This window comes from Lonchura striata, chromosome 3 (genome assembly GCF_046129695.1).
Source record: "Lonchura striata isolate bLonStr1 chromosome 3, bLonStr1.mat, whole genome shotgun sequence".
In the NCBI taxonomy this organism is placed as follows: domain Eukaryota; kingdom Metazoa; phylum Chordata; class Aves; order Passeriformes; family Estrildidae; genus Lonchura; species Lonchura striata.
Window position 1 is genome coordinate 83,799,004 of NC_134605.1, and position 16,660 is coordinate 83,815,663.

A 16,660-nucleotide genomic window follows, 5' to 3' on the forward strand; every position below is an offset into this window, starting at 1 on the left:
CCAAGCTCTTAGCGACTGGTGAATGAAAGACCACAAAGATAGTTGCACAATAAGGTAATGTAAATTTATAATTATGTAAATATGGATTTTGACTCCTGCCAAAATTGTTCTGGGTGAAGTTAATTACAGAGATTAAAAAAAAAGAATGATTACTTCATGGTGTTTTTAGCACCTCATAATTTCCTTCTCTCTTTACAAAAAAAGTACCTACTTCTGTACCAAAAGCAAAGGATTCTTTTCATGACACATAAAAGTAATAAGTCCTTGTCACAGTTTGCTACTCAAGTTAGAATGCAGATTCTGATTCAATTTTCAAGACTGTCCACACCCAACCCTATAGCAAAAGCACTTGCACCAAAGAAACCACTGGGTTTTTTTCTTGTATTTCACACAAACTCTTCCACATTCCTCTAACATTTAGAGTACCTAGATCTTAATGCATATAGTAAAAAAAAAATATAACCTGGCCAGAAGAAAACTGATTTATAAATTCTTAGTTTTACTACTATCATTTGTGCAAAGTAATTTTATTTTCTTCAGGTATACATTTACATCCCAGACATTAGTAAATTCATGGATAATTTAGTTTATTTAAAGCAATCTAAAGTTGGTATATACGAAGACATGTATGAGAAACTCCAACTGATTTACCTACCTTGTGCACACATTCAAAGTCAAGTGGTTTTTATCATCTTTCTCATCTTTTACATCAACATTCAAGTCAAAGGCTTCTTGATTTTGGACAGATCTGAGCCTCTGATCTGTGTGCTTTGTGTTGTACATAACATTGAGCTGTGGGTTGCAAGTACAGACATCAGGTGACACATAAAGCAAATCAGTGTGGTTTAAACACTAAGTTGCTAACACCATAATGCCAGAGGAGCATTCACATGAGAAAACACGTTTGCACAGACCTGCTAGCCTATAATTGACTTGCTAACCTATAACTTGGACAAGCACCTCTCACACCTTTAAATTTGGACTGACAATTTTCCATTTGCTACCTTAAACCATTGTAGAAGGACTGTGATTTTCCAGAAGCAATTTTCATTCCCTTTTTATTTTAGCCAAACAAAATGCATGTTGGGGTCTTGCAAGTGGAGTTATTTTAGCCACTTTCTATTTATTTTTCTACTAAAAATAAAGAAGATCCTCCCCCATCATGCTATGTGTTTATCTGGATGACTGAGGGAATCATCTTTAATTTCTAATTTTTGCTTTTGCTGCCATGTCTTTTACTTTTTGATACAAAAAATATGCTCCTTTCAATCTCTACGCACAATTCCCACTGCCATGCCCAACATGGCTGAATATAGCATGCTGTATGAGTGCAGAGCCAATTCTGTAGAGGCACTCAGGACAGCCATGGAGCAACTGTGAAGATTCATCATGTACAACTGCTCCACAGGAGAAGGCAGTATCAAGGATGAAACCAATCTAGAAAGCCTGCCAGCTGAAGGGACACAAAAGTAGTGCCTCAACAATCTGTCACTATAGAAACAAAACTGTTGTAACTTTTGCCAGAAAAAGCTAATGAATGGGAATTTACTGCCAAGGCAGGATTCTGAAACCACATACAGAAGAGGTCAATCAGCTAGCATTTTCATGGAATAAGCTATTGCTGTTACAATCTGAGTTTCTTTTCCCTCATTTCTCATTACAATGAAGGAAAATGTTTTCACAACACAAGAGCTTAATTAAAGCCTTCTTCTGTATACACATTCACTTTAGGGAAAGAAGGCTATTATACAGAAACTCACATTAAATTAACAAAATGTTCAACTGCATTTCTTAACTTTTAGAAGGCAACTGCCAAAGATAAAGGCAGAACTGGTCCAGTCTTGTGTATAGTGCAACCAGTTCTGGTGAGAGGCCCAAGGAGAGAAAATTAAAAGCTAGTTTTCTGCATGAGAGTGATGCTTCAAATAGTAGCTGATACCATCAATTGCACTACACTCCTAAAAATATGGCACATTTATAATCCCCTAATCAATGCCTATCCTTTTTCTTCTTCAACTAGCAGCATAAATGAGCTTGACTGAGCGTGTGATTCAATGAAAACATCTCCAGTATTTTCTGTCCCTTTTAGAGTACTCAACATCCATTCAAATGGTAATGGAGAAATATGTGTACATTTCATCATGTACCTATTTCAGTACCATCACACTAAATAACATTCAGTCCTCTGCCTAAGTCCAGCAAAAATACACCAAGTGGAAAAAACACTCTTTCTGGTAATGAGTAACAGGGAATTCTGAGGTTTTTTCCTCATTCCCACTCTGTATCTCATCAGATCAAGGAGTTCCTGTTCAACTATCCACTTTGACCATACTCACCCTTGTCTGAGCCTGTCCACCCTCCCCTTGTTGCTAGTTCTACATTTTAGTGGCACTCTCCTTCCTTCCACAAAGGCATGGGCCATGCCAATTATTTTAGTGATGTGCCAAGACCAGTCACAGTGGTTCCAGACAGCAGAGAGGTGTTTCTTTCAGCAGGCCTCCTAAGGAAGATTGCTTCTTTGACTCCTTTCTCTAGAGCATGTTTCATAATACCCTAACCTGTCCTCTCTTCCCTCTTTCAGAGTAAGTATCTTAGGTCATGCATGGGATATACCCACAATGGGATATACCTACAATGAAGAGACAAGCTTGGAAACCTTGTTAACACCAGGGCCAAAAAGCTGTAGAGTAAATGTCTGCCTTTACAATCATAATATCCAAAATAAATACATTTTATGAGATTCTGAAGGGTCAGGAGTCAATGCACTGCCAATTTGCACACAGACAGTGAGATTTCACCTTTTTTTTTTTTTTTTTCCTAAGAATCCATTCTGTTGGGAAAGCACAATGTTTCCATTAATGGATTTAATCTTGTGTTGTGTGATATTTAAATAAATTACTGTTTTGACATGCTACATTTGGTGAGAAATCCAAATCCCAGAACAGTGATTCTTACCACTGTACTCTGATGGGCCCAAGACAATGAAACCCAGCTGAAGAAATGTGATTGCAATGTCATATGCTATCTGATTTATTAAATCTGATCCGGCCCTGATTCCCTGTCTGGGAAAAAGAAAAATCTCAATGTCCTCAGCACTCTTTCTTTTAGAATACCAGATATGCCAAAGGAAGCAGAAGGAAGGAACTGATCTCAGCAAAGACAAGGTTTTGGAGGAGCTACTCCAGGGTGTTAAGTGCAATATTCTGAATCAAGTCACAGCATCTCTGACTCAAAGCTTCAGGAAAAGAGGCAACAGCACAGTGACCTAAATGAACAAGGTAATCTAGCCTTGGTTCCTGAACAGCAGTTCTTTGTGAGCACATTTTCATGTTCATACAACAAACCAGGAACTTAAACCCTGGTGTTACAGACCCCCAGGGAATGCTCCCACCACAGTCAACTGGCTGTTCTCAGTGGAAGACTTCTGCCCAGTCTTCAACAGACATACTAGTTTGAATGTGAAATTTTCCTGCTGGAAATAATGTAATTGGAACCAATGTGTTTTCACAAAAGGTATTAATTTCAACAAATCAGTTGTTTTCCAGCAAGAAACAATTTGCAGAAAAGTTTTTTATCAGCTCACCTGACAAATTAACTGACTTAATATCAGGGAGTATTTCTCAACAATGATTAAGGTTAAGTAGTCTTAACTGTTCTGGAGCCCCACTTTGTTACATTCCACACAATCATACACACAGGCACACTGAAACCACGATGTATGAACACAGTCCTGCTGAGATGTTCATTCCTATCTTGGCCTGCAAATCTGAATCTAAATTATCCTCTGAAACTTTTGAACTTTGCTGTAAACTTCATTTGTACTTCTGGGAATTAATAAACATGGGTTGTGATTTATGGCACTGTGGGTTTTGCAGACTGGTGGCTAATGGATGAGGTGTATCTACAGCTGCTGTTCACTGCTCATAGACAGCTGTGAAGACTTGTTTGAAAAGGTATTTTATCCCAAAGCACATTTACCAACCATCACCAGGCTTCTTTTTTGCTTCCCAGATGCATAAGAACACTAAAGTGAAGGACAGATTGGATGGAATTTGAGATATAATATGACCTGGCATAAAACTTGGAGACATTTAAAGGTGTCTTTGGATCAGTTTTCTCAAGTATGACCTAGTAGTCCAGTAGGAACTCCTGTTTTGTGACACAGTCATCAAGTATAAGTTAACACTTTCAATAAAGTTAGTCTCTCATGCTCAGAGACTAGTATTTCTGCTAGCTTTTCCAAGGCCTGCTCTTTCACCTGTGTGGTCACAACCAATTGCCATGGAGAGGGCACCAGGGAAGTGAGATCTACTGCTGTCCATAGAGAGTTAGATCCAACACTGTTTTCTGATATAGTATTTCTCCTTCCACTTTCTGCCATGCCCACAATTCTGGATGCTAAGTGTCTATTACTGTTTGTAGTTTGCAGAATACTTTGACTCTGTTTTTCATGCTATTTCAGAACACTGTAAAAATTGCTGGAGAACCTAGCTGTAATTAACCTCTTATTTTTAGTTTTTGTTGCTTTCTACTTCAATGAAAGGAAAATAATTCTTATAATTAGCAATGCAATCTTATTCTGTACTGATCTGTGCCTTATTATGGTTTAACACAGGTTATTAATGAGGCATTTCTGCCTAGTCCACATACCTGTTTTACTCTGAACTCTGCGTCTGCCAATGTACCACTGCAGTCTTGCAAATGGATATTGCATTTCTGCAGTAGGACAGGGCTACAGCTCTGGCCCATGGAAGTGCTCCAAAAATGTCAGTCATCCAGCAGTACTTAAAAGGCCACACCGTTGGTCAGAAACGACAGAAATATATCCATATTTTATTTATAGCATTCCTCAGTTAGTGTTTCCCTGCTGACTTAAGACATTTTGGAAGACTGTTCCTAGTAACATGTTTTATAAAACTTCCAAATCACACCTTCCTTACAGAAAGCATATCTTCAGCAAGACTACCTACCTGACTGCCTGCATTGCCTACCTGAAAGACAGCAAATCCCATTCCCTCTGCTGATACTGTAATTTTCATTTGTTGTGCAGGAGGAATCTGAAAGAAAGATGATCAAACTAGTATTTTCAAAGCACTTTGAAAGCAGACTTTACAAAAGTCTTCCTCATTTCTTACAGTACCTCCTTAGTCTGAAGCAGGAAACGGTTTTGAGTATCAACTGAGAATGTTTCTGGCATTTCCAAAGAAGAGGCTGTCACTAGTATATCCATTTCTGTTTTGCTTGCTGCAGTGAGAGCTGCAAAAAGACTCAAGGCTTGTAGAGCCACCACTGTGTCCTGTCAAGAGAAACAAACCCTTCTGTATTGAAAAGAAGCAGCCAGTGCACCATACAGACCATGCCTTGGGGACCTCGTAGTCCCTGCATTGACCCATTTGTTGACTATGCAGGAATCTTCCTGCAGCCACCTCTGTATCTCTGAATTCCCCTGGCATGAAGATCACAGCTCAGAAGAGAGAAACACAAGAAGTTAGCTACTGTGGGAATGAAAAATGAGGTAGGAGACAGCCAAAGACGTTTTCCTCTTGTGCAAGGTATGCACTACACCTGATAAGCTGAAAGACACAACAGCACAACAGTCAGAATTACACATCAACCACGGAGAAAGACACAGAGGAAAGTAACAACATTGCTATTGTCTAGATTTATTTAGTGACTGTGCATTAAGTACTCAGTATTGCACAGGAGTTTTTCAGGATGCCTTGATCATTGATGCAAAAGCTACAGGTTTGAAAAATTACTAACACTAATTTTAACAAAAGGCTGAAATGAATTTTTATCAGACACTCAGCAACAATTTTCAAAGGGTTCCAGCCCAGTTTACCCCCTGTATTTGATCCAAAGGTTTTGTGTAATTGTTTAACCACACATTCATATATGTACTTAAAATACTTTTCTTCATCTTTGAGTGTGATTGTAGGCTTAGCTCTCCAGGTTTTGAACACAAGAGGCAGTGCTGGGACGTTTGCTCCAGCACAATTTAGGGAATGAGACTTTTAACATCTACTGTTTTCTGGGAAGAAATACAGTAATCAAATATATGTCTCTATTATTCTCAGGGATTTTTTCTGTTCATGCAGTTCATTCTGCACCTATTTTTAACCAGTCAGAGTGAAGAAACTGGCCTTTCAGGCTTGGCATACAGATACTTTATTTATTATTAGGCCACTTCTAGTAACAAAATTCTATCATAAAAGAAATTCATTCACTACAACATGATGACTGTGCCATACCTTAAGGGGCTGGTATGGGTTTACTATTCACCCCTATTCACTATTCAACTGATAAAAAAACTACTCTCCTGTGCCACATCCTTGTCTGAGATGACCTGCTTCACTGGTTTTTTTTAAATGCAGATAGATCAGCTGATTAGCAACTGCAAATTCACAGTAAGCTGTATCGTGTATACAGATTATGGTGAACGACTACACCCTAACTTATAAAGCATCACACATGCAACTTAATGCTTTCCTCCTTATTGTTCAACAATATATTAAGTTTCTTATGTAATAAACTCATGGAAGAAAACACTCCAAACATTATTTTTTAAAGCAAACTTAGAAGTTAACTGAAAAACTATGGAGTTATTTCTACAAATTAAAAAAAGGCATCTAAGAAGATATTGGAGCAATTTTGAAATCTAAACAGTTTAGACTATGGAAGAACAAAAGGATTAATTTCCTAATTTTAACCCTCAAGGGTAAATGGTATGTTGCTAGATTTTCTAACTTCCAGGTAAAATAGGTTTATGGAGAATAGACAAAAGTTTTAAAACTTCAGTCAACCTCTCTAAATAATAAGCAAGAATTAACACATTGGGAAAAAACTAATATTTCAGGGGAACCATGCAGGTTCTTAAATTGCATTTTAGCCACAACACATTTCTCTCAGATTAATATCAACCAGCATCTGAAAATAATGGATAGACTGTACACCTTGGTACCAAGCAGCATGATGAGATGTGACATTTTACTGTGACCAGCATTTGTAGTTCATTTAAAAGCTAGTTTAAACCAATACAATCCAAAGTGCTATCTAATTTTTCAGATGCCAGCACAGTTTACAAGATGTGGCTTCAACAACATGGAAACCTCCTGGAGATAGTGAAGATTTTCCAAATTTCATGGCCCATTAAAAATCTATGCAATAATAAGGACAAAGTACATAAGTAAGTTAAGACCAACTGCCAAAGGAGGGATTAGGTTAGGCTGTTTTTCTAAAACCTACTACCTTTAGTCAAAGGGTAAGTTAATAGCCTTTCAGGAGTTTGAGGACCCACACATGATAAGAATAAAAAGAGGCTTCTCTCCTTGTAAAGGAAGTAAGCATATATATTCATCATACTTATTTCAAAAATATGTTTAATCACTTTTCCACAGGCACTACTATTTCTTCTTAATTTATTATTAGTATATGACAAAGAAGGGCTCCCTCTAATTCTCTTTTTTATTAGACTTGCCAAAAATAACAAAATTGGCAGTACAGGAGTAAGATGCCAATAATGAAAGTTTGTACATAACCAAGGCTGTTACAGTAAAATGAAACTCAGTAAATATTATGTAAAAATGGTCCTTTTTTATTTTTAAATATACACTGCTTGTTTTGAAAGTATAGCAAAACCCCTTAAGATAAGATATTACCTGAGTAGATGAAAATCCCCCAAGGTGATTTCTTTGATGACTTAACCATTTCATAATAGGAATCCCCTCAGCTAATCTGTCTTGATGAAAATGAGAGAGCAGAGCGTATGCTGCAAGTTCAATATCAATGGATCGTGGCTGCCATGAGTCAGACATTTCAGAAGCAGGTGTTACCCAAAAACGAAATTCTCCTGTAAAAGGAACCAATAATAACCTGATCCATAGACTGAAATCTTTGGATTTCTGGGAAAGTCTTAGGGAAAACCTCTTCATTAATGCTTACACTGGGCTCTGGCAATGATCTATGACATTGTGTTAATGTTTAGGTATGTGTTCCATAAAGGACTGACTTAAGTACTTCCTCAGCAATGTTTGAATCTAGATACAAAAAAAAGTTGGATTCTAAATAGTCACTCAACTGATTTCAGTGAATATTACATTGATTAGCCTTGTCAGCCTGAAGTGCTCACATAAAGAAGCCTTTCTGAAGAGGCCACCTTGTTGTTCCAGTGCTCCTTTCTCTCAGGACCAGAGAAGGCACTTCAGGCAGCCCAGCTGCTCAATAGACTAATTCTTGAGTGAAGCCTTCCCAAAAAAATTACTTCTTCTCTTCCAAGAAGTGACTGTCCAAAAGACCTAACTCAGTAAACATAGACACCCGAAAGGCTCCGCTGCTAGGCTACAACACAAATTCCTTTGGATTTTTCAAGATGACAGTTACTATTCTGAGCAAAAAGCTTCCATTTCTTGTACTCCATATGGTTTGTTCTTCCCCCAAATTAGGAAAAAGAATTCAGCTGAACTTGAAAGAGATTAAATATACTGAGATGATAGGTCCCCAGAGAAAGTGCAACAGACCTCTGCGCTGCCTTATAGAAAGTCCAATACTTTGCCTCTTCTTGCCAATACTCATTGCTCCCCAATACCCTCCTGATCTCTCCAAACTACACTGGAATAGTGAACTTCATCTAGATCTCTTTAATCAGGTTGATCATACAAGGTGCCTAATAAAAGAGGAAAACTGACAAGTCATGGCCTTCAACGGCATCACAGTACTCCTAGCAGGAACACAGTAACTGAGACTGAAGGCCCAAGCCTTGTGAATTGTCACTCATTTATGGACACTTCTTCTTAAGGTTGTCTTCAGACTTCATAGCTAATTCTCTATATTATACTCCGAACAGACTTGAATTCTGAACACAAAGCTGTAGATACGTGATAAGACATTTTAAAATTTGACAAAAATCTATCTGTACAAGAGTGTAAGATATTTGTGCAGTACCTTGGTGTTCTGCTCTCTGGTTCAGCATATTCAGTGCTTCCTTCGCTCTTGGACTTTTTGCCCAGGACAATGCATATGTCACAAGTGCCAATGTGTAATTATCTGAAATGCCTTCTTCTAATTTATCTTCTAGAAAGTTTGTAGCAGTCTTGATGGCATAAGCATGCTGGAAATGAGAATAATATTAAAGAACGTACAGTGAAAAATATCTATCTTTGAATAGAAAAATGTGAAAGAAAAACTTGTACTGAACCACAGCCAAGAAACAATGAAAATCCCCTTCAGAATCACAAGCAAATCTCAAAGGCAAGCCTTTGATCTGTCATTGTCTTAATGAAAATGAATAACTTCAATTAAATCAATTGGAATGCCTAATATCTTTAAGACTAATTCCCCCCAAGAAATTTCTTTCCAAGTTCTTGATTCAAGTCATTCATTCTTGCTATCAGAAACTGCCTTTAGATTTTGCAAATATAAAACTGAAGGGCTTAACACATCTTTGCATTTCTTTAAATAGGTAAGGGATATTTAACAAAATGAGGTTAGATTTTGTCTGTGTTCAAATATTCCTCTATTCTATTAACTACCAAGTGTTTGGCAGGTGCTATGAAAATTTATGAAGCAATTTTGTAACTATGAATCCTATTTATGAATTCCAATACCTGTTTATCTGGGAACCCTAGGAGGGATGACATGATGTAAGCTGTGAGAGTAATTGGATTGTTGGTGCCTCCTTGAAGATCACTGTGTAACACTTTCCCTGGCTCCTGGAACTCTCCATTTAATTTCTGATGACGGACAATCCATTTAGCTGTGTCCATGAGTACATCTTCGTCAATATCTATGAACGGACGAGCTTGAAGGAAACATCTCAATACAAAAGCTGATAACCTTGGGGAAAAGGTTCATCGAGTAAGTCAAAATTAACCATGCATTACAGCTTCCACTGTTTCAGATGATAGAAGAATACTATAAAGCATAAGGTGCTCTACACACCCCTATCAAGCAGAGCAAAATTCACATCTCACCCAGATAAGCAAGCAGAATAAACTTAATCCACCAAAAAATTAAGATACATTCTTTTTCTTGAAGATCACCCCTTCTGCAGCTGTGTTTCAAAAATAGATACAGAGTATAGACTCTGAGTCTGCCAGTGTATCTTTATTCAAATGTTACTCTCCTGCTTCTGCTGCTAGAGGGAAGTTATAACTTACAAGGTAATGCAGCTCCGGGTGTGATGTTAATTACCAGCACTATCCCTGTAACGATATCCTTGAAAAAACCTTTGTCGTTTTATTATTAATCCCACATTATCCCTCGACTCCCTTCTTTCCAAATGTGCATTCACATAACTTGTCACTGGGCTATTTAAGTACTAGAGTTGCCAGTATAGGTAAACCATCTTCATCTTTCAATCCATCAACACTGAGACAAAGGCAAATCCTGCTGATGTCAATGAAAGACGCCCACTGAGTCCAGAAGGAAGTCTCATTCAGTGGCACAGTACCAGGGACAGAAGCATGTACTGAAATATGTCAGTACATCTAAACTGAGCACGGGTTAGCAGAACAAAGTGCTGGAACCTCTCTCCATTATCTATCTGGCTTCCATGACTAAGCTCTGTATGCTTCCTGGAGTGAAACTCAGCACTCAAAAGACTTTTTCAGCTGTGTTTACAGTCTCAATAAAAGGAAGTGTGACAGATGCAAGTAGAACAAATTTTTACCACCAGTAACTCTGTTCACCCCCTACAAAATTACTCAGTCAGTCTTCAGCTTCCAGTAGGGAGATAACTGATAATCTGATTGAAGCTGTGATGATCACACAGCCCTAAATGGTTTCAGTCAAGTGCAAGAATAACTAATTTAATTGTTATTCTTCATTCCTTTGAGGAAAGCAACAGAAAAAACTTTCAGACTAAACTATTTCCCTGGTTAAAATAATTCATCATTGTTTTTTTTTCCCCGAAATTAAAAAGCCTTGTCCTAATAATGCCTTTGACAATATGTTATCCAGCATGAAAGAGCTGGCCTAAACACCTAATGAAAACCAGGCAGAAGGCTAATACAGCTGGAAACTTTTACCAGCTTCACAAAAACTTTTCAGATGCAGGGAAAATATCTAAAAACCTAAAATTCCACAATGATTCTGGCAGAACTACTCACCATGTGCTCCCAGAGGGATCCTCATTTCCAAAGGCACTAAAAGAGCCATCATCCCTCTGGAAAAGTAGCTCTCTTTGGTAGCCTGAAGTGGAAAAGTAGAGACAGGTATTGAATACTTTCCTCTCATGTAGGTTCCTGCACAAACTGGAACTAAAACTGCTGGTATGAACCAAGGCACTTTCTGAGGCTGAGAACGGCATAACATAAGCTTGTATTTCTTAAAAAAACTTCCAGACATGCAGGAACACACAAAACCATGTAGAAAATGGTGAGGAAGTGGGCAGCAGTAACACAAAGGATCCATCTACAAAAGGAGAACCAGAAACTCCTGTGGCTGCTCATCAGCCACCCAAAGATTGCAGAGATGTGCTCCCACACACCTGGGGGATCCAGGAGCAGGGCAATGAGAGCAGAGCAGAGAATTCTGTTCTATGGTTCATTGCTTCATCATTTTGGGGATCTTATGTACCTTCAGAAGTGCTCTATCGTTACAGAAGAAGGAAGGACAAGCAAAAATTGTTTTCCAACTGGAAGGGCAAGGCTACAAATGTTGCTGGAAAACCAGGCCTCCTCTTCAGGTGGCTTTTGCCAAATCAGTAGGCTTGCTATCAGAAAAAGCAAGTTGGAAGAGGTTGTTCTGAAATGAGTGAAAAATTTCAAAAGACCTGAAGATCCTGAAATCCTGAGAATTATTTAAAATGTTATCCTAAGATTTTCTGCAATACCCTGAACAAGTGCAGCTATCTCCTGACTGAAGAACATCCATAATAAAAGGGTCTCAAAGGGTCACTGCCTGCTCACAACCACCAGCAGCATAATCACTTGTAGATGACTTCTGTACAGAACCACTGTTCATTCATGTTAGAAATTAAGAGCTTCCTATGATATGCTACTCACTGTAGTTTCTGATATCTAAAGCCTTTCTTCCCTTGCATTTTGCCTACCATTTGTGAATCCAGAATAGTAACAGCATCTATTTATAGCATTTCATAACACATCTTTTCTTTCCCTCCACTTGGTCTTTTCCCTTGGAAACTGATATATACAGACAAAATACAGAATCAGACAAGCAGAAAGAAAACTCTCAAGCAACCATCAGTAAGTCCTACACAAATGAATGAATTTACACAAATATGTCCCATGAGGTCCATCCAGTTACAATTGTAACTACAACCCTGAAAAATGTTCCTTGCTTTCACTGATAAAGGATTAATCACCCGCTTCCATACCATCCTGACTAGATACACAGCGAGTGAACCATACCCTTAACTACTGAGGAACAAATAGTGCCAGTATAAGATGAATTCCTAGTCATGGTCTGTCTGTAATAGAAGAGAATGAGAAACAAAGCTGTGAATCTGCTACAGTGTATCTGGGTACCTTCCCATGTAACCCCCAGTAGCAACAAATCTAGCTTTTGAGTCTTCTTCAGAAGAATTTGCAATAAAATTTTTTTCTTTAATATAGGAGGTTTATTATGTATTTAGCATGACAGTGGCTAATTATGTCACTAAAACTGATTAATCTTTCAGACACAGACATACCTGTCATCTCAATTAATGATACTAAGTAAAAGCATTCTTAAATGGAAGGAAAAAGGAGGAATGAATGGCATTCTCCCCAAGAAAAGCAAAAGTCACTGTTGAAGTTTAAGCCTCAAATAATGTTCTATGAGGAGCACAAATACATGTATATACACAGACAGACTGCTTCCTCTTCAAAAGTATCTGACTGCAAGGCCTGGAAATAAGGTCTGCTTCTTTGCAGAATGGCAATATACAGCAGTAAGAATTATAACCATCATTCTGCTGGTAGTGTAAAGGCACTAGACTACAACTTTCAGCCTGCTTGACAAAGACCGCTGAGCAGCCCTTACACAGGCACAAATTCATCTCAGAACATAAGCTGGGGAGGGATCAGAAAGATGAGCAGAACCAGAGGGAGAGAGATCACTCAGCTATTTCCTACATTCTGTTTGCTTTCGTCTCAGTGCCAGCCCTGCTGCAGTCACGCAAAATCTCCCAGCACGAGCGCATCTACCACGGGAAGAGCTGCAGGAACGCTGGAATGGGAGACCTGGAGACTCCTGCGAACCACCACGCTCAGTCCAACAGACACTCAATCACACGTGAAAAACGATACTCCAAACGTCAACACATGGAAGGAAAAGAAGGATCCCATTATGAAGATGTCCACTGCTATTCTCAAGAGGGCTGGCTGGAACCCAAGAGATGTAGGAGGCTCACTGAAAAGAGCTCGCAAGGCTGAAAGAGGAATGTATCACGATGGAAAGGACTTCAGAAATACGTGAAAGATCTAAAGGATATCACCTTTTACACAGCTCGGAAATTCTGCTCAAAATCTTCACCTCTTTGGGTCTAACAACAAAGCTTTTAGACCAACCAGTTTTGGGGTTTTTTTTCAGAAAAACTGACTTAAAGATGGAATTTGTCATTAACACAATTAAGAATTGTGCTTAAAAGGCAACTTTCCTTTGGCTTTGCCTTTGTTCTAAGTAAATAAAACTGCTAAAAGAAAGTTCACATAGCAGCTTCTGCTAGCTGTATGATCCCTTCTTCTCACAAGTATTTATCCATAAATTAATTATATTTACTTCATAATTTGGGGTTACTTTTTTAAATACTTGGTGAATTATGACATGTGAAATAGTCTGTTTTCAATTAAACCTCATAACAATCCTTTCAAAAACCGAGCCTATAAAAATTACATTTTAAGCTAAAGTTAATTTCAACTTGAAGATTACACTTGAAAAAATAATCAGTGCAACAACAGAAAACAATTATTAAAATAAAGCAGAAAAACCACAGAATATTTTTTGATTGTGGCTCTTTTCTACGTTAAGGTTATGATTATTTCAGCATACCTAATGTTTTGGCACCTACAGTGTTAAAAACACATACCTCAATTCAGAGCCTCGGAACAAAGTTAAGAACACAACACAATCTGTATGTAAGTGACATTTAAATCTGTAATTTTCATTTGCTTTGAAATAACTTAAATAAATCCACTATTGGAAAACTTCAGAAAACTATGGTACCAAAGTTCAGTCTTAAAAGAGTGACAGATTGCTTACAAACTTCAGAGTAGCTGTTTACATAACACATCTCTTCCTCCCCACTGTACTTTTTAACTAAACCATGTAGCAGGAAGGGTTTAAAAAAAAATTTAACTGCTTTGACAGAAAATTGGAATCTTGATGAAAGGAAAATTTATTTTGAGCTGTGCCTTTTCCAAGGGAAATGTCAACAAGTTAAAAAAAATCAAACAGAAAAGACTTAGAGAGAGTAAACAAGAATTGAAAATGTCATCAGGATGCCTTGGTAGGGGTGCAGCTCACATGGGGCTGGTGTCACTGCTCTCTGAGAAGCAGGCTTAGCATGGAGACTGACTCGTGGCAAGTGTGGGACACCACAGTCAGACACTGTCTGATCCAAAAGCCAGAGTGCAACTGTGGTCTCCAAACTCTGTGATGTTCCGGAGTATCTCCTGATTCACATGTATAACAATTTCCACCTAAAAAGTTCCAGCTTTTGATTTCTAGCACAGAGTTCACTTCTGACCAAGCCTAAAATTTGTGTGGGCAAAAAAGCCAGCCAGGAGATCAAATGCCACTCCTTGAGCTCTACAAGGACACATCAGGTCAGAATGTGTCACTGAAGATGTGGGATGAATATGGTTCACTCTGCTCACTGACTCACTTTATACTGCTGTGCCTCAGGCAGAGACCAGAAATGTCTGCTCACATGTGGTTTAATCAAACGAGAAGTAAAAACCATCCAGGAAATCCGTGTGAATTATCTTCTAAAATGCATTTCTCAGATGAAAAAAAGCAATTATACAAAACCAATCATTTTCTTCTGAGAAAACTTGCCCCTGTAAACAAAATAATTTGCTGTCTAGTTCTATCAGCCCAGACTAAAGAGGAAGAAAAAGAAAAAAATAGGTTTCTCTTCCAGTTCTCATGGCACAAACTGAGCAATATTTCAACAGATGCAGAGTCACAGAAATCTTTTTACTAGGAAGAGCTCTTAAAAATCTAACATCTTTCTTTTATGCATACAGACCTTTTCTCATAAACGATACTGCTTTTGATCTAATATCCTCTCTCAGCTGTCTGGTTTTAGTCAAGTATTGCAAAATATAAACATTCGGAGCAAAATTGATCATATTCTGTTCACCACAGCCATAAGGCATCTTAATCAATGATGACAAACCGTTGATAGAAGGCCCAAGTAAATCACCTGAAAGATAAAATAAAACCAAAACAAACTAAAGCTTACTTCAAATTAATGCATACCTCATATATAAAGGGTGGTATAATCTAAACTGGGAGAAAATATGATATATTAGAAATGTTTCTACTAAACACCTCTAAGCAGGCAGAAACAATACTTCATCTACTGATCAACTTTATGCCCACTGATGCAGCTCCCTACAGACCTTTCCAATTACAGAGTAATTTCAAAGAGTTGCCATAAAAAAAAAAAGCCAAACCAAACAAACAAAACCCCACATAACCAAAATCTATTTAATCCAGGAAAATGGTTCAATAGTGGTATGTATTTGGAACTTCATTTCTTTCTTCTCTTATGTACAGTTATCAAAGTCCAGGTGTCACAGTAAACAACAATTAGTCAGGTTACAGGTATCATTCTGCAGACAGTGGAATTAGAACAGGATACTAACAAACTTTGCAGGACCTTTCTGACACAAATCCAACCCTCTAACTCTGAAAATACCTTACAAACACTATATTGTCATAAATTAAACAAATTAAAGGAATAAAACACTCTATCCATAAGGCCTCCCTATATTTAGCCTAATGCATGATGGTAAATTACTGTGACTTAATGATTCAACCTACTTACATTGCAGTTAAATAAAAATTAATGCCTTAATTAATTCCCTAATGATAGAAATATTAAGTTAATACTTACCAACAGCAGTGACCTGCACTCTCTCACTGTCCCTTACAACATCAGAAGGAAAAGTGAATTCCAAAGTTTTTGCCACTGCTTGTCGTTTATTCCTAGTCAAATCCAAAAGGACTGTCTGAGAATATGTCTGTTCCAATCCTTCAGCCTATAAAGATAAAGACAGGGATTCTGACTATCCTTCTGCAGTTGATCCTGCCCTGAGCAGGAAGGTCATACTACTCCCTTCCAACCTCAGCCATTCTTTGGTTCTGTAATCTGAAGCTTTTATTGCAAGATGAGATACACAAATGTCTGCCACCTTCCAATGAAATGAAGCCTAACAAGAATCAGACTTAGACATCCAAAGCTAGGCAAGTCTTATCAGTGTCTGGTTCACCAGAAAGTCTGGAAGCTAAAATTCCACCTATAGCAAAATACAGAAATGTTAATCCAAAATAGGCCTCAATGAAAGCCAGAGGTATGGCAAAATCGATTGCACTTATCCAAAACAGTCAGGTCCACTCTGCACAGGTTGTTAAATTAGCTGCAGCACCAGGGGTTCAGTGATACACAAACAGCTTTCACCTTGCTTTCAAGAAGGATTGGACAAACTATCTG

At 38.0% G+C, this 16,660-nt stretch overlaps 1 protein-coding gene across 1 annotated transcript in view; it reads right to left on the reverse strand.

Moving 5' to 3' along the window:
• CD109 (CD109 molecule) overlaps positions 1–16,660 on the reverse strand; it is a 70,786-nt gene that overhangs the window by 12,455 nt on the left and 41,671 nt on the right. Inside the window, exons 22-30 of the mRNA XM_021553758.3 lie at positions 16,064–16,208; positions 15,191–15,367; positions 11,106–11,187; positions 9,603–9,831; positions 8,941–9,106; positions 7,659–7,849; positions 5,141–5,296; positions 4,992–5,057; positions 656–792 (exon numbers count right to left, since the gene is read on the reverse strand). Of these exons, the coding sequence (XP_021409433.3) occupies positions 656–792; positions 4,992–5,057; positions 5,141–5,296; positions 7,659–7,849; positions 8,941–9,106; positions 9,603–9,831; positions 11,106–11,187; positions 15,191–15,367; positions 16,064–16,208 (1,349 nt within the window). The remainder of the gene's footprint in view (positions 1–655; positions 793–4,991; positions 5,058–5,140; positions 5,297–7,658; positions 7,850–8,940; positions 9,107–9,602; positions 9,832–11,105; positions 11,188–15,190; positions 15,368–16,063; positions 16,209–16,660) is intronic.